Source organism: Anopheles coustani, chromosome 2 (assembly GCF_943734705.1).
Source record: "Anopheles coustani chromosome 2, idAnoCousDA_361_x.2, whole genome shotgun sequence".
NCBI classification, from domain to species: domain Eukaryota; kingdom Metazoa; phylum Arthropoda; class Insecta; order Diptera; family Culicidae; genus Anopheles; species Anopheles coustani.
The window spans coordinates 94,581,703-94,598,883 of NC_071289.1; the positions used below are offsets into that span (position 1 = coordinate 94,581,703).

Here is a 17,181-nt window from a genome sequence, read left to right on the forward strand (position 1 = left end):
TAATTTGATACTCTTTGTGTAACGCTCCCCTTCATCGCTAGCTTACGGCGTTGCACATATTAGAATCCATCTTTACTTCTTCCTTTGGCTGATTCGTTCGATCAATCTTCAATCGCAAGATGCAACACACAGCTAGCATGGCGCATCACCTGTTCGGAACCTTAAAATAGTGATGATGTAACGCTCGATGAATTTCGCGCATACCACCGCAAACACCGCATTGCCGGGGGCTTGGGGACGGACACGATTATAACGAAGACCGATCACCTGCGTCCACGATCGAAGCCAGCGACGGTCGACTCCTCGCAGTTGAGCGTTTCTTGAGGTAGCCTAGACTCTCGACTGCGATTCGACAACGACGGCGATCAGTTTCAACATCACACGCAAGTGCAATTCTCCATATCGTTCGTCGATCGATTCAGGAATTAATTACCCCGTCTGGTTCCTTCTAGGGTAAAGCGGGTTGAGGGAGAGGGGGATGTTATGAGCGAAGTTACGAATTGCTGAGATCCATTGGCGACACTTTTCACATACGCACATGCACGCACTGGCTGAGGTTACTTGATCGCGTAGTCTTGGTTTCAAGAGGGTTGTTGCCACTTCATCGGCCCTCAGTACAGACTATCTCATGTAGCGAATTGCAAATCTTCCATCGCAAGGGGTTGGTGCAGCGACATTCCAACGAAGGCGATCGGACCGAACTAAGCGAGTACACGGCGCAAGTTGTTTTAATCCGCTCGCCTCAAGTTGATCCCCCGCCCCAGCGAAACACAGTTTCGGGAGGTGGCTTACCGTCGCACTTCACTCACACGCACATCGATCGCTACTAGCCGAACGCTTTCAGCTTGAGAAAACGGTTGAGATGCTGCGCAAAGACAATTCGTTTTACGTAGCGTTTTCTAAGCTATTGCGATAACCTTTACAGAAGCAGTGACGAAGAATCGCTGCTCAACTTTACCTGAAATTGTCCGTGTCGAATCGGATATACAGAAGCGATCGGAATGGATATACAGGGTTATGTTGATCTCCGGCCGCGAATGGAGCAGCAAGTCGCTTTCAGGTCTCGACCACTACTGGCGGTCTGACGATTGCTGCTGCACGAGCGAGGCATGTTCGTATGTCCCATCGCTGCGTACCGTCGATATAGACGGCGCCAACCACCACCAGTACAGGCGAAGTGAGCATTGCTCACGACTACGAATGAAGCACGCAGCAATGGCACGAGATGTCGAGTGTCTTAAGATGGTCATACTCATCTGCCTACCACTGTAACGGTAGGCTGCTACACACAGACCGAGAGTTTAAGCTTTTTTCCGGTTATGTACAGTGCCCCAAGGAAATTGATACCAAAAGCTGTCTACTAACTTATCAGTTGCTAGCCTTAAAACTTTAGCACATGTTTTTCTTTTAAAAACTCTCCGACTCACCCTAACCCAGGGAATAAATGTTATACAGTGACTCCCGAGTATGGTTTGTCACATGACTTTGTGCAACCACGTGCCTAAGTGGTTCGCCTAGCAAGGTAGTATAAGTGCCTACAAATAGTATCCATCGTCAGTAAACGAATATTAGTACGACCCTCGGTAAAAAAAATACCCAAGCGACGAACCCTTTTTCATGATTCGTATTGCTAGGTTAACTACATTGTTTACAAAATACAATGCTTGTGGTTTAATTATTACCTCAAGCAGCTTAGCATAAATCAGTTGCGAACTCGCAAAATTCATTCGTTTCAAGCGTTACTCTTCTTCACCCGTTTTGAGAACTTTGGAGTACTGGCATACCTGTTTATACCGTTACTAGATAGAATCCTTTCTATGCGTGTTTTCGGATCTCCCATAACTATATTTTTTTAAGGTGTGGCGCCATCTACAGGGAGTAGTTGTTGGAGTGTATATTTAAATTAGGTTCAAATTCATAGGAACATTTTGTTTTAAATCTGAAAATAATCTCCTGTTTCGGTATGTTAACATACAACATATTCATTCGTAGTCCAGTTGCTCAATACATGACAGCACGCTATCCGTAATCATGTTCGGTGTTGCTTCGTCTATACACAGGTAGTTTTCCACCGTCGTATCCATGGGTTCTGATTTAACTGTAGTCGTCACTGGATCCGCTAAATCCGGCAAGTTTTCGTCTAAATCCTGGCGTTCAATCAAGTAAAACTCTTCTTTTACGTCGTCTGAAAGGAGAGCAACCAACAGCGAAATAGAAATGGGTAGGGTGTCATACATATACGACTTATTATTTCACCATTACCTTGCTCTTCGACTAATACGTTTCCAAAGTAAGTTTGCAGCTCACTGGAATCATTTTTACCATGGTAACCATCGACGCCCAGAGTTTCCTTGGATGTAGTCACTGCATTCGCTTGAGTCGCATCATCGTAATATTTTAACGGAATGATCAATGTATCGACACCGTTGGCACCGTTCTTAACGTACTCTTGCTGAATGTACGCATTGAGAAGCTTCATCTCTCTACTTATGTTCGCCTTCACTTTCTCAAACTTGTCGTCAATATCTCGCGGACGAAATTCGTTGGCCAAACTGTTTGGTCGCAGACATGAGCACGCACTTGCACTATAGTCTGCATCTAATTGGTTGTAAGTTTCCTTCATCCAACAATCGATTAGCTGTTCGTTGCTTCCTTCGAAAACTGGATGACGGTAAATGGCATGACTAGAGTCACTTTTTCCTAACGGTTGCCGCACAAAACCGTAGTGCTTAAGCATGCACAGAAAATCTTCCGCTGTATTACATCTCAAAATCTCCGCCAGCTTCGATGCATCAAACTTGTCCAGATCGATGACGACCGCCGTTTTATCTTCGTTCCAGTAGAGACAATCGATATTAGTTTTGTTAAGCGCAAACCACAGCTTCTGTACAAAATGCATCTTATTTACTCGTTTGCCTGAACGGATAGTATTATTTAACAACTCAGTCATGTTTGCACACAGTCCGACTGCTATCAAAAACACTTGCAAACTGATGCAACAATCTCCAATTTCCTCCATTTTAGGCAGTCCTAGTCAGTATCCATGGTAACCTCTTAGAGAGTCAAGAGGGTGGGGAAATTACAACAGTACATCTCATTCCATCCTCACCCACCAGGTGAAAATAATCAAGAGCATCTTCGTACAAACTAGCTTATATTTTTCTTTTCGTAACATTCGTTTTCATGTAGTTTATCCTACACATTTTGTTTAGGAACATTTTGTTCCTTCGAGTATTAGGCTTCAAGGCATAAATGGTCATATTCACAACGAACAAACTTATTGTTTACTTAAAAGAATAAATAATAACTTATACAAAAACGACTAGTTTTCCGATCCTGCCGATCTATTCCTGAGTACAAACTGGATGTTACCAATTGTACGCGAAAATCCATTCCGGTCACATCCTCGTTTTCGGCACGGGCTAAGATTGTTTTTTCGACTGTATGATTTGATCACTGACAGATTCATTTGTTCATTATTTCGTCCTTAATGTTGTCGGTTTAAAGTATAGCGCTCATTAATATCCTCCCTTGAAGTCCGGATTGTAAGGTGCTTGCGAAGGGTAATCGTTTGTAATCGCTTGGTCGTAGCTTGGCGGATTTATATCGGGAACGGTGGCAGAGGACGGAGAACCGAAAATAGGTAGTTGCATCGTCGGGGGGAGCGGCGGAAACTGAATGTGGCTGGGAGAAACTGCGGCGCCGGACTGGGTAAGATACTGCTGAGCATCTGCGTATGGCTGAGGGGCAGGAAAAGGTGCAGGCATGGACGGGTACGTGGTCGGCATTGGAGGATAAACTGCCGTTCCGCCAGTGTTGTCGCCGGCAGGTGTTATCTGCGTTCCTGTGGCAGTACGATGGACTTCCGACGTAATGACCAACGGCGCTAAAATAGAAACCACGAGATGCAACATCACAACACAGCGTATCCCTCGAACCAAACACCGGCTATTGGCCAAACGTATTTTCAAGGCAATTATCGCGTTACTTACTCGGGTTTATCACCATGCCATCGTTTGTGCGCTTTCCACAACACGTTCGCACTAAAAAAATGATTAGCATACACCAGAGGACAAGTCCTAAAATTTCAAACAACATATCTGCCATCTAGCTAGTTAAAAGCGAGATTTAACCTGTGGTACCGATAAGTACACGGCTATCGCGATCCAGTTCGACTAGTACCACTCACGGAACTCTAAATAAATATTATTGCGGGAAAACCCAGCCACTTCCACATTGATTCATCCAATCGTCATTCGGAAAAACATGCAGGTATGTTTATTTTATTTCGTACGGATTGAACTGGCAGCACTGCACCGAGTGCAAGATTTTGTTAAACAGATTATGTCAAATGAGTTTGTATGTCGACTAGTGTTGTGCCTAATGAATCTTGAGGCGATGTTGATTCATATGAATTTATCACTCTTTTGGGATTCGAACCTTCAAATGTTAAACAATCTTACGAAACCTTCATGAATCTTTCATGGATCTTTCGCGAATCTTAATGATTCTTCTATTGGCCTGGATCATGTGACCAAAAAAGAGGGTCGCTCAACCCATTTTTGGGTCTTCAATTTTCTGTTCTTTTACCATGGAACGATTTTCCATAACGTTCCATTCTCTTTCCCATCCACCGAACTAGCGGAAGGATAAAGAAATGCATCGAAAAACCAAAACCATCAAAAGAAAGTCAACAAATATACTAAAAAGTAACAGTTTACAGATCGTCAGTTGGTTCTTGGAACAAATTGATGAATCTAAATCGGAATTGCACATTACAACTCTATTGTCGATCCATTAGGATGCTGACAAAGTCGCTCTATTGTGCTAGGTTAGTTCCGCACGTTGTTTACTTTCCGATAATGTGACAAATAGCGGCGGAAAACACTTCATATTTACATGGTTGACTTGGTCACAGAAAATCAGGAAATAGGACCCTACTGGCCAGCCCTTAACACGGTAGAGTGCTTCTAGGATAGGTTTCGAAGGACTGAACATGCGTCCTGGTGTAAATCCTCGTTGGAGAAGAAGACGAAGTTTACATCTTGGGATTTCATGTCATAACGAGGGATATTTCTTTTTGAAACAAAAAGAAGTACATCTGTTTATACATCGATTATTTCGTACATGTTTTATTCGTTATGCTTTGCGAACCGGCCGGTTGAGTCGTGCTTTGCGTTAACCATGCAGTGCCATAGTGTCCGTACTGTTGAGCATCGTTTACTTGAACAACGAAGGGAGCGGTATGATACGGTACTTCCCCACGTATTTCCTGCGTCACAACAACTAGGGCTGGAAAAACCACAATCGATTTTTAGCGACTTCTTTTATGCTAATTCGCAAATTTTGCTACCCACTAGCGACAAAATATACTTACTAGTGCGTTTACGATATTTTCTGTACCCGAAATAACTTGCTATCAGCAATATAATAAACAATATTTTCAATGCTATCAGGACGTAGATATCCATGTCTACCGCGTTGCTAATGATTCACAAATGACGCACTGGCATGAGTGTAAAACTAAACACAATAAACTTCATGTTTCCCCCACTATCACTTTTTTACAATGAGACCTTCAGAGAGATCGTACATTTGATACAGAGATCACATCGCATATTGTATAAATCATTTGCTATTTTCTGTACACAATCAGAACGTTTTATCCTGTTTTATGAACAATAAAACAAAATAAATTTTTCATGTACATATATTGTTCACTTCTTCTTTTTCTCGGTCTGTGAGGGTTTACACCTGTTGAATCCAGCTTCCTAGGCCTTCGCCAGCTAACCTGGTGATGTAGACCTGTAAGGGTTAAGGACCGGCAACTAAGGCCATATGTCCCGTATATTGTTAACGATTCACATAACAGCACATTGATTTATTTTTCATCATACATATATTATAACACACTGATGGAAAATAGTTTATTCTGATATAAACTAAAAACCGAGAAACAATACGCAAACTTGAAACATGTAACAGTAAGAACTTTTTTGCAAGTTCAGAAAAAGTAAATTATTAAAAAACATTCAAACCTTTTTGTGCTATACGGTATTTTCATTTCGAATTGCCCAGTAAGAGACCAATTTTACAGTAAATCAATTCTTCACACAACGTCTTAGTGTTACTACTAAGCGTAGTGTAACCGCCTATACAAAGCATCCATTACCATGGAACAAATATTTGCACGACCCTTGGACATAAAATTAGCAATCAACGCACCTTTTCTATTGATTCGTTTTACAAGGTTCGTAACACTAATTTTTTAAAATACAATACTGGTTATTGGAGTGTTTATTTAGGTTAAATAACAATATTACAGCAACATTTCATTGGACCACCTTGTTTTAAATCTGAAAATAATCTCCTGTTTCAGTATGTGAACATACAACATATTCATTCGTAGTCCAGTTGCTCAATACATGACAGCACGCTATCCGTAATCATGTTCGGTGTTGCTTCGTCTATACACAGGTAGTTTTCCACCGTCGTATCCATGGGTTCTGATTTAACTGTAGTCGTCACTGGATCCGCTAAATCCGGCAAGTTTTCGTCTAAATCCTGGGTTTCAATCAAGTAAAACTCTTCTTTTACGTTGTCTGAAAGGAGAGCAACCAACAGCGAAATAGAAATGGATAGGGTGTCATACATATACGACTTATTATTTCACCATTACCTTGCTCTTCGACTAATACTTTTCCAAAGTAAGTTTGCAGCTCGCTGGAATTATTTCTACCATGGTAACCATCGACGCCCAGAGTTTTCTTGGATGTAGTCACTGCATTCGCTTGAGTCGCCTCGATTGCCCGAACGAATAGTATTCTCAGTCATGTTTGCACTCTTGATTCACAATGTCCGACTGCTATCAAAAACACTTGCAAACTGATGCAAATATCTTCAATTTCCTCCATTTTGGGCAGCCCTAGTCAGTATCCACGGTAGCCTCTTAGCTACCAGAGGGTGGGGGAAAGTACATCAATTCATCTCAAATCTTCTTCCATCGCCACCCACCAGGTGAAAATAATCAAGAGTGTTTTCGTACAAACTAGCTTATATTTTTTCTTTTCGTTACATTCGTTTGCATAGTTCATCGTATTCCAGAGGAACATTTTGTCCCTACGAGTATATAAATGGTCGTATCTTTTCATGTCCTTGATGAAAATCTCATCGCTGTAAATATGTACTTCCTTTGCATCAACTTATACAATAAAAGCTACTTTTCATTTCCTGTCGAATGATACCTGATTATAAACTGGAAGCTGGCGATAGGACGCGCGCGTCCATTCCGAACACATCTTGGGTATTGGAACAGAAAAAAAGTATTTTGTAATGTATTTTAATGTATGTAATTTGGTCAGATTCATTTGTTCATTCTCTCCTCCTATCGTAATGTTAACGGTTTTTAGAAATTACATATGGCGCGTTGTGTGCTTTTTTATTGGCCACCCTTAAAGTCCGGATTGTATGGTGCTTGCGGAGCGTAATTGTTGCTCATCGCTTGGTCGTAGCTGGGTGGATTAATAGCAGGAACAGCGGCATTAGACGGAGGACCGGGAATAGGATGTTGCATCATCGGGGGGAGCGGCAGAAACTGAGCATCATGAAGAGGGGCCGGGATGCCAGACTGGGCAGGATACTGCTGCACGACTGGGTATGGCTGAGCAGGATATGGCTGATGTGCAGGATAAGGTGCAGGCATACTCGGGTACGTGGTCGGCATTGAAGGAAAAACTGCCGTTCCGCCAGTGTGTCCCTGTACCACCACTCCGGCAGGTGTAGCCTGTGTTCCTGTGGCAACACGATGGACTTCCGATGTAATGACCACCGGCGCTAGTATAGATACAACGAGATGCAACATCAGGGCACAAACACTTTTCACTTAACCAAAACACCAGCTCTTTAATCAGCCGAACTTATCTTTCAATCGAACAATCAGCCGAACTTATCTTCCATAAGATTGTTACTTACTCGTGGTTATCACCATTCCGTCGCTCGTTCGCTTTCGACAACACATTCTGCACATCCAAACAATGAGCAGAAATCCGACGACAATTCCTATAGCTTCATACAGCATATCGCCCATCAGACTCAGTAACAGTGAATTTAATACTGATACCGATTAGAACACGCCGAAACAGAAAAGGTTCAACTAGCACCACCCGCGATGCTCTGAGAAAATATAATGTTAATGCTTGAAAACTTCTGCCGTGAATCATCCGATTAGAACTATAAAAAAACAAGTGTGTTTACTTGTGTTTATGTATTTCATGTCATACAGATCAACCTGGCAGCACGGCACCAAGATTGTATTGAAAAACAGGTTATGTCACAAAAGATTCTGTCCACGTTATCAAGGTTGCTAGGTAATTCTCTCCAGTGATCGATGACAACAAATAGGTCCATTTTAGTGGTGGGTAAAGTGAGCCCCTGCTGGGATTCGAATCTTTCGATTCAAATTCATTCTCCATCCGGATCTTCGAATCCGAATCCCAATCCTTACCTAACTTACCGATTTTTCATATCATTTGTTAAAGTAGTCGTATTAAACGTAGTAGTATTAAAGAATCGATTGTAAGGCTATTTCGAATCTGTGAATGGTTCCAGGATCGTTATCGCTATGTGCTCCCGGGGGGAGCTGTTTCAATCCCGGTCCCGTTCTAATTCTGATAATTTGACAGAAAAGCGATATGAGCTAGGATTTTTTTTTTCGTGCTCATAACCTATTTTCAAGGTAAAACAAATAATTTGTTTACCAAGAGATGCTGATACAACGATTATTTAGTACAAGGCTTAATGCTGGCTTGTGTACACAATCCGTATGTATCATCTGTAGTAGCTTGAACATTCTTCTTCTTCTTGGCGTAACCAATGACCTCTTGGTCATGCCTGCCCGTTAAGGGCTTACGAGACTTGTTTCCCTGTTGTACGTGGATAGTCAGTCCTCTCGTACAAGGGAGGGTCCGGTCTCGGTTGGGATACGAACCCACGCCGTCGAGGTGGTGAGCCTCGGCGCTCATGGGCAGATTTCCAAACCGGCGCTACCGCTCGGCTGTCGCGGACCCCCTAGCTTGAGCTTGAACATTATATTTTAAAATAAATAGTTCTTGAAAAATGATTACGAAACCTACTTGCTTGATAGCGGAGATTGCTCTTATCGCTAATAATCTAGATTATCAGAAAAACTTAGAAGATGTTCGAATGTGTTAGCTGCAATTCTACAAGTTAGCAAAGTCGTTGTGCATAATCTTTTGTACATCTAATATATTCATTTATTAGTTTTTTTTTATTTCTTTCCTCCGGTTGATTTCATCACTTCACGCCTGGGTTGTACGGTTAGATGATACATGCATCGCATTTACATGCAAATAAGTAAATCAGTTATTAAGTTCATGATATCTTTGCCTGCAATCTAGAAATACTCTATCTTCGAAGCTTGTTTCGAAGAATAACTCAGTTGATCAAATGAAACTATGAGTCAAAACATCAACAACAGTTTAAATAATCTAAATTGCTCCGAACGAATCTACATCATCTGACTTACCCACTTCTGTCGGCATTATGTTAGTAAAACTGTTTAATAAAACAATAACAGTTTGGAAACAACAAAACTTGTAACGAATCCTGCAGTGAAGCGGTTTACATGACTACCACGTGTTTATGTTCGTTTTGGTTTTTCACCGATGTATGACAATGTTACAATTACAAGGTACTATTTTAATCCGTGTCATAGATGTTTGTGTTCTGCTACTATAACCCTTCTTTCCTCAATGCCATGCAATTCTTCGCGAAGCTTGGTCGTCGAAGGAATCCGGAAAAATGATGGTTGATGATTTGTCATAAATATATTCTTATCTATCAAACAGGAGGACGACTGGTGTACAGTTCAGCTCGCATCTAAAACCAACATATAATATACATCTTAACACTTATTGGGGGTCTCGTGTTACACTTACCGCAGGGTTTCTTTGAGTTATGTTTTTAAATATGTTTAATGTTTTGCACGCGTGGGAACCAACATCCTTGTCTAACATAATATTGGGAACAAAATTCCATACATACACCAAAGGAACATCGAATTTGTAGCATAAGAAACATGTGTTTGCTACAGTCAGGTCATTCATTCTTTTGTCTTTGCTCGTATTCACATGGCGGAATTCTAACTTCTTATGCATTACTCTACATCATACATTACAATTATGTTTTCGACCGATCACCTCTGGTGATCCGCTCTCGTAACGCTAAGCTCATTGAGTTTTTTCTTTTGTTTTTGGTTTGTATGATTTTACAAAACTATCTGTCTCTAATCGCTTTCGCCATTTCTTTGTTTAGAGACTCCTTAATTGGTTCTTTTGCAGTTTTCACTTGTTCCATTTGTATTTGTGTTACAAGTTTTACTTTTATACGTAACAGGCACAGCACAGTTGTCGTACTTTTCTTTTACGCTTTAAACCATTACTTCCTCAATGGATTTTCTTTTTCCGCCGTTTTGTACAGTTTATTTTACGTACGACACTGCAAACGGCAGAGGACGCACGACGGATTCTTTCCAAAATGGTGGCATTCTAAACACGATTTTTTGTTAATTCTGGCTATTGGGTACAACACAAGACCAGACTCCATCGGCAACATCGGTATTTTCTAATCGCATTCGCCTTAAATTGTGTTCACAGCTTGTGCCTATGTTTGTTGCATAACAGGTTAATGTTTATAATATTTGTTCTTGAGGCAAAACATAGTGCTTCGACGCGCTACTTGTTCTCTATCGTTCGAGGGGAAGGTGCTGGTCCCAAACAGTTGTTAATGCAGAATTTCTACAACTTAATTTTAATATTGCACCGAACAGAATGGAACCTAGTAATGCTTCAGTAATTCACTAAATCCATTCCATTTTATCTCGTCTCATGGTTTTCCGGATCGCCACTATTGTTTTCAACAATTTGAGTAAATTCAACTTTGTATGTTTATAAATTCAGCTCTGTACTATTCGCTTTCGCTACTTTCGATAAATAAGTGTATCTATGCTGTCTTTACATCACCGCTCGTGACTATCAGGAATCGTAGGAAGAGATAGTTGTTAAGATAAGGTTACGTGTAATGTCGTTCGTCATTCCCAAGTACGTTCATATTCAGGCTCTTTTTTCATAAGTGCTTGTCAGGTGATCCGGAAAGATATATTTCCAACCGAAGCATACACCCTAAGTTATCATATCGTATTTACTCTCATAGCTACATGTTTTGCTGCCAAATTTTCATCATGAGTAATTTTCTTCTCTGTTGGTAGCTGCATGATCTCATCAGTGTTATGAGTAAAGACAAAATTATTTCAATTATGGACTTTCTTAACTAAAGCCTTGATCATAACATAACCTAATTTGTACCAGCATCCAGGATCTTATTTTTCGTGAGGAATAACACAACAAAAATCTTCTGACTTACAATAACATTAAATCCGGGGTAATTATAAGTATCGTTGAAATATGTAATATAAGAGCGGTGTTGCCGGCAAATATTCAGCACCCACAATCGCAATATGGATACACTTCGTTAAAGACGAAAGTAATGAGGATTTTATCCTTCTTAACATTAAACAAAGTGGTTGTGCTTTTATTATGAATAGGAAAATGGTTCTCTTGGAGAGCATAATTTTTGTTAACCAGTTTTCCAACCTGGCCAGTCAACTACTATGCGGTGCATTCAATTAGGTTGATTGCGACTGTTTTTCTTCCTTTTTGTTTGTTTGTTTGTTTGTCTTTTTTTTGTAAATAGGCACTGTGTTTAAGGCATCTACAAAGTGGAGGTAATAATTAACATTCATACAAATTTCTCATATCCAAACAATGGTGAGGGCCCTAGAGCACATACGCGACTGCACATTCTTTCTTTACAGTTTCTTCAATTCTTTCTCGAACCGTTTCATTATGTGCGAAATATGAAAACAATGTTGGGGTTTAGAAAGTATGGAAAAAAAGGTCCATGATCATTGAAGTTCAGATTACTTACTTCACAGTATAATTGGCAAGATCCAGAGGATAGACCGACACCTGTTCACTATTCCAAACAACCAACTCCGATAGAATGAGGTCAATCATCTGTGGATCGCGGATATTGGAGATTATTAGATAAGAAACGCGACGAATAAAAATGTTGTGAAATAAATTAAGGTAGAACTGAACCCCATTCGTCTTGCCTCTGCCCGGTTATCATTCTCACTGTACTTTCCACTTCTCTTTAATGACTTTTCGTCTTTCAAGTTACCGCAACTCCGACAACTTCCTCATTCCTACAACACGCGTTTTTTGGAGGGATTCTTTCAGCTATTACTATTAGCATAACATTCCACAGTTAGTTCCGGACTATTCCGAATTGGGGTTTGAACTGCTTGGAAATTTGTGTGTTGCTGTATTTGCAAGCTACCACTAGTCAGGAAGAATTGCATAATCAAATAGTGTACACTATGGTCCTTATTCAATTAAATATACGATGAACTAAAAAAGAAGCAAACTAAAACCATCGAATAAACAGCACATAGCTAACTTAGACAAACAATACTTACAACAAAAAGCTAGAATGAAAAAGAAATGAAAACACAATACAAATTAAAATAAAAAAAAACACAGTTAAAGAAATCCAAGACCGATTTTTACTTTATCTTGTTTTTGTTCCATTTTTCCCTCTGATAAATTGCTTTTTTTCTAAAAGCGAATTCATCATTACTCACACAAAAAGAAAACTAAATCAACTACATAACTATGACTGGAAAGGAAGAAAACACTTTTCTCAACCTACAAGCATACGAACGGCAGTCGCAGCATTGTAATTTGGCAAATGTATGCGCGCCACTCAACATAACATAATTCCACATAGCGCCCGGTGTCTGAGTGCTTTGCTATTAAAATTCATTTGCCCACCGCTTGTGACCACTGTTTTCGTGCTTCTGCCGTTCGTTTTTCTACAATGTACACTTTTATATAAGAGGACGAAGGGTTTGTTTTTCGGTGTGTATGCAAAATTTAAAATAAACAGTTTAAACATAAAAAATCAATTTAAAACACTTGGCAAACAGTATCTGATAAAGTTACGATAGCAAATAGAGTAGATCAAATAAATATCATTCTTTGTAACACTAGCCTAAACCTACACCATCCAGTTTTTTCTACCGTCCATATTCACTGACGTCCGTAATAGCTATTCAGATATAGCTCCAAAAACTACAGAATACAACGAAATACGTCTGTCCGTTACTTTGTAAAAGCACTCTTCGTAATATATCAGATATATCAGCAGTTTCTCCAATTCCCCGGGGACTCAATCGGATAATGTAGTTTTTAGAAATAAAAAAGAAAGAAATTAAGATTGAACTGGTTGTTGAAATCGACCAGAAAGCAGTGAAGCAAACCAACAAAACTAACAAATCAGAAAACAAATACGTTTGCTACACAGAAAATTGCACGGCCATTATGGATGTAGTATACGTTCTTTGTACTGGCGCAACACCCATGCCTTCACTTCGGCACACGTTAAAGACAACCGGTTTTCTGTTCAATGCTATGGCCTATCGATTTGTCTACCCACTACGGCACTGTTTGTTTGGTTTTCATCCACTTCTGATGAGCTTTCTTCTCTCTTTTCCTATTATTTTAAGGCTAAGTGTTTGTTTCCTTTACGGTTTGTCTTCTGTGTTTAGTTTTTTCTCCTTTCATTCCTCATCTCTCTAAATATTAAAAAAATACAGAGAAGTAATCCTATTAATGGCACACATACTAGGTTTTTCTCTTCATTACTTATACGATTAGTTTTTTTCGCAAATTTTCCTTCGTCACTTCTCTGCAAAGTGTTTCAGTGTTTAACTACGAGAAATATCTATGTTTACTTTCTACTACGTAGTTCTCGTGATTCTTTTCTTAGCAGATGGAACAATGACGACTATCGCTAGCCTTTTTGCAACCATTGTTTCACTTCTATCATGAGTAAAAGCTACGTTGGTTTTGTTCTTTTGCCTTAAATTTCTATCATTAGTAATTGTATTTTATATGTATATATATATTTTTTTTATTTTATTCTGGTTCGTTCTTTGCGAGCTCGTTTCTCATTCACCAGCGTTGGGATATTGGATTTTTTAACCCTTATTTTGTATTTCATCCATCCTATGATATGTCTGGCTCGAGATGAACAGCGGAAAACGAAAAAGTTCGTTCCCAAAATGGGTGGACAATTCTTTTCCACCAGAACAATGATATCGAATATCTTTGCCAGCCTTCTATCTTCATCATGAAGACAGCACACCGATACACACACCCACCAATCTTTCTCACAAACATACATATACACACACACACACGCACACACGCATACATACATACATACATACAATTGCATCAGAGGGTTGTATTGTACTGCTTATCAGAGTAACAAGCATCCCAATAACGTCACATTCATATCGGCAACACGGACGAACATGAAATACAAACAAGGTACAGTTAACCAAGAACTGTCGTTTTGAGCAAAATTATGCCTAAATTTGCTTTCTTTCGGGGCCGTACACCCACTACAATCGCAACCACACGAGCATACGTTCAAATACACACATACACGGAAAAAACACAATTACTGACGAATGAAAGGTCTATTCCGGATATCAAACACGTCATTCTGTTTGCTACGCGGGAGAGGACACCAATATCCCATTTTCCCGGAGGCTTCGTCCCTAGGAAGATCAGAATCAGAAAGGGTTGCAGCATTGATTTCCACATGGCACATCTTTGCCTTTGGATCGTTTGACTTCCGTTTTCCTTCTTACTTCAATGGTTCATTATCAATATCGAAGGTCGCGCGATCAATTGATAATTTTCTCTCCTTCAATATACAATTGACAATATCGGTTCGTCGAACGATAACATGAGAGTTAAACGCAAACTATAAAAACAAATATTGCACTCAGACTACGACTTTCGAGAAAACGTTTTCTTTACAGCACAGACTTTGCTTATTGTTCGGCACCGATTACTATAAGGGAAGGCAGGGGGCGATAGCACTTGCATGCGTAATGAAACCAAGTGGAGCAAAAAGGGGCTCTTGTTCAGCTTCTGGATCTGACAAACTATTTCCCTCTCTAGCTCTTAGCCAGATGTGTGCCTGAACTGATTCTGCTCATTTTACACCATTTAGTTTACGAACTATTTATAATCGGTGCTTGTGTTCCGACTGCTCAGTAGTGCTGCTGTTGCATTACGATGGGTTGCGTCCGAGCGTCAATGGAGGTGCTAACTCCGGGCGATGGCGAATGGGTCCCCTGAAGGTGCTTCGGCTCGCTACTATTACTGTTGTGGTTGTGGTAGGGTGAGGTTGGTTGACTCGAATAGGTGTGGTTACTGGCATTGTTGCTTCCCGTCAGCTGATGATGATGTTGTTGTTGTTGTTGTTGATGATGATGATGATGATGCTGCTGGTGCTGCTGGTGCTGATGCTGCTGATGTTGGTGGTGGTGTGTCTGGTTATAGAAGGGATGCAGCAGCTGCGACGAAAGTGGCTGTTGCTGCTGTTGCTGCATATGATAAGAGTGGTGCTGTTGCTGATGGTTGTTGCTGTGGTTGTTGTTACTATGTCCCTGGAGATGCTGCTGCAGTTTATGCGTAAAGCTGTTGGCCTGCGCCACGACGTTGTTACTATTTTCCGCGTCAATCACCACCACCTGGTTGGAGTTGTCATCCAGATAGCAGCCATCAGCGGCAGCGCCACGGTTGCCGACGGCAGCAACAGCGGCAGTGCCACCACTCTTCATGGGCTATGTTGCCCAGCCTTCCGATATTCTTGGTCTTTTATGCGCCTGCGCTGTAGGGGCGTCGTATTCGGGCAGGTGGCTGCCGCCCGTGCTAAGGTGCCTTATGTCGACCGGCGACGGAGCGTTGGTGGGGGTCACGGAACCTGTTAGATGCCCGGTAAGAGGCATATAGGAGTCTATGTTAAACATACGTCAGTTCACCGTTTTCTCTATATCGCCGTATCGGTTGAAAGAAGCGTGTGTTTCGCGATCTAAACTTACCGGGAGTCGGTGTGAGATGCCCGGTTGAGGAGGGACGTGAGTGTATCAAGTGGGAGTGGCTCAAATTGGCTCCTAACGAACTCGCGGACGTCGCTCCGCTGTTGCCCGACACCACCACGTTCCCCATCGACGTTAGCTGCTGTTGCGGATTGCCGCCTCCGTTCTGTTGGCTGGAAGCGCCACTGTTGTTGCTAGTGGCGTTCACACTGTTGCTGCTGGCACTGCCACCGCCGCCAGCATTGTTACTACTGCTGCTTCCGGACGGAGTGCCGTTCATACCACCTCCCCCTCCCCCGGGGACGCCGGGTCCATGGTGGTGCTGGTGCGACACGTTGTTGTGGTGCTCTCGTGGCGGCGAGATCGGTTCCGCCTTGATCTTCACCGACAGCGGAGAGGTTGACGGTGGCGGGGTGCTGTTCGAAACAGCTAGATGGGGCAAACCGCTGAAAAGTATTCTGAGTAAGTGCAATGCCCATTAACGTACCAACGACAAAGAGTACTCCTCCCTGCCATACGACCCTTTCACACCCTTTCACATTCATCCACGGGGCGCACAGTAAGCTCACACACAAAGGGACACAACATCTAAGGAGTAAGATAGAGCTGACATGTATCGACATCATAAGCTACCTCGAATGTTGCAAGGAGCCCATTGCGGCAGCGGCGGCGGCTGCGGAGTTTTGGCTGTGGTTGGAGGCCGCACTCCAAGGACCAATCATGAGATCCGGATTGAGCGAAAAGTCCTGCGCCCCGAACGAGCCCAGCGTGGTGGTGTAGTTCGTCAAACCCGGAATCGGAGTCTGTAGTGCTACGACCGGCGTGTTTAAATTCGTCTGCTGCCGTGTGTGCTGCAATCGAGAGCGAAAGCAATGATTATTTTGCTGCAACTTCGTCCGGAAACATTCTGATCAAACGTACCTCCACGTAGGATATGTCGTCGCCACTAATTGTCGGGTTCATGGGCGTCGGTATGACTACTCGCAGGTTGGTGGAACGCGACCCGGAGCTGCCACTGCCGCCGGAAGGACTCTGTTTTATCGTTTGCACTGCGTTTTCAAAATGGAACTCTGTTTGAAAGTAAGACACTTGACGGTTATTTTTGTTATTACCTTTGCTTATAAGTTTTCCTTTTTCTCTCG

At 41.6% G+C, this 17,181-nt stretch overlaps 6 protein-coding genes across 9 annotated transcripts in view; all 6 read right to left on the reverse strand.

Annotated features, from left to right (window-relative positions):
- Nucleotides 1-1,880: 1,880 nt before the first annotated feature.
- Nucleotides 1,881-3,019, reverse strand: LOC131262579 (uncharacterized). The gene is made up of 2 exons (XM_058264620.1): nucleotides 2,263-3,019; nucleotides 1,881-2,185 (listed from the first exon to the last, which is right to left on the reverse strand). Exons 1-2 carry the CDS (start codon nucleotides 3,017-3,019, stop codon nucleotides 1,983-1,985), a joined length of 960 nt encoding a protein of 319 aa, XP_058120603.1. The 3' UTR covers nucleotides 1,881-1,982.
- Nucleotides 3,020-3,505: 486 nt separating this feature from the next.
- LOC131262587 (uncharacterized) lies at nucleotides 3,506-4,246 on the reverse strand. Of its 2 annotated transcripts, XM_058264631.1 has the most exons (3): nucleotides 4,153-4,246; nucleotides 3,993-4,079; nucleotides 3,506-3,886 (listed from the first exon to the last, which is right to left on the reverse strand). In XM_058264631.1, the coding sequence occupies exons 2-3, from the start codon at nucleotides 4,060-4,062 to the stop codon at nucleotides 3,519-3,521; spliced, it is 438 nt and encodes a 145-aa protein (XP_058120614.1). In that variant the 5' UTR covers nucleotides 4,063-4,079; nucleotides 4,153-4,246; the 3' UTR covers nucleotides 3,506-3,518. The 2 variants fall into 2 exon arrangements, with proteins under 2 accessions (XP_058120614.1, XP_058120613.1); XM_058264630.1 differs by having other exon boundaries at nucleotides 3,993-4,209.
- Nucleotides 4,247-6,050: 1,804 nt separating this feature from the next.
- On the reverse strand, nucleotides 6,051-6,914 carry LOC131265391 (uncharacterized). Its single transcript, XM_058267649.1, has 3 exons — nucleotides 6,854-6,914; nucleotides 6,680-6,790; nucleotides 6,051-6,602 (listed from the first exon to the last, which is right to left on the reverse strand). The coding sequence occupies exons 1-3, from the start codon at nucleotides 6,912-6,914 to the stop codon at nucleotides 6,400-6,402; spliced, it is 375 nt and encodes a 124-aa protein (XP_058123632.1). The 3' UTR covers nucleotides 6,051-6,399.
- Nucleotides 6,915-6,917: 3 nt separating this feature from the next.
- Nucleotides 6,918-8,200, reverse strand: LOC131262586 (uncharacterized). Its single transcript, XM_058264629.1, has 2 exons — nucleotides 7,972-8,200; nucleotides 6,918-7,833 (listed from the first exon to the last, which is right to left on the reverse strand). Exons 1-2 carry the CDS (start codon nucleotides 8,084-8,086, stop codon nucleotides 7,439-7,441), a joined length of 510 nt encoding a protein of 169 aa, XP_058120612.1. The 5' UTR covers nucleotides 8,087-8,200; the 3' UTR covers nucleotides 6,918-7,438.
- A 6,449-nt stretch (nucleotides 8,201-14,649) lies between these two features.
- LOC131262584 (G-box-binding factor-like) lies at nucleotides 14,650-15,781 on the reverse strand. Its single transcript, XM_058264627.1, has one exon. It carries the CDS (start codon nucleotides 15,779-15,781, stop codon nucleotides 15,209-15,211), a length of 573 nt encoding a protein of 190 aa, XP_058120610.1. The 3' UTR covers nucleotides 14,650-15,208.
- Nucleotides 15,782-15,784: 3 nt separating this feature from the next.
- The window catches only part of LOC131262573 (myocyte-specific enhancer factor 2), a 35,111-nt gene continuing 33,714 nt past the window's right edge, over nucleotides 15,785-17,181 (reverse strand). For 2 of the 3 annotated variants that reach the window (XM_058264614.1, XM_058264613.1), the window contains 4 exons: nucleotides 16,961-17,109; nucleotides 16,673-16,890; nucleotides 16,043-16,485; nucleotides 15,785-15,957 (listed from right to left, as the gene is read on the reverse strand). In XM_058264614.1, coding sequence (XP_058120597.1) covers nucleotides 15,785-15,957; nucleotides 16,043-16,485; nucleotides 16,673-16,890; nucleotides 16,961-17,109 — 983 coding nt within the window. The remainder of the gene's footprint in view (nucleotides 15,958-16,042; nucleotides 16,486-16,672; nucleotides 16,891-16,960; nucleotides 17,110-17,181) is intronic. The other variant, XM_058264615.1, reaches the window with a different exon arrangement.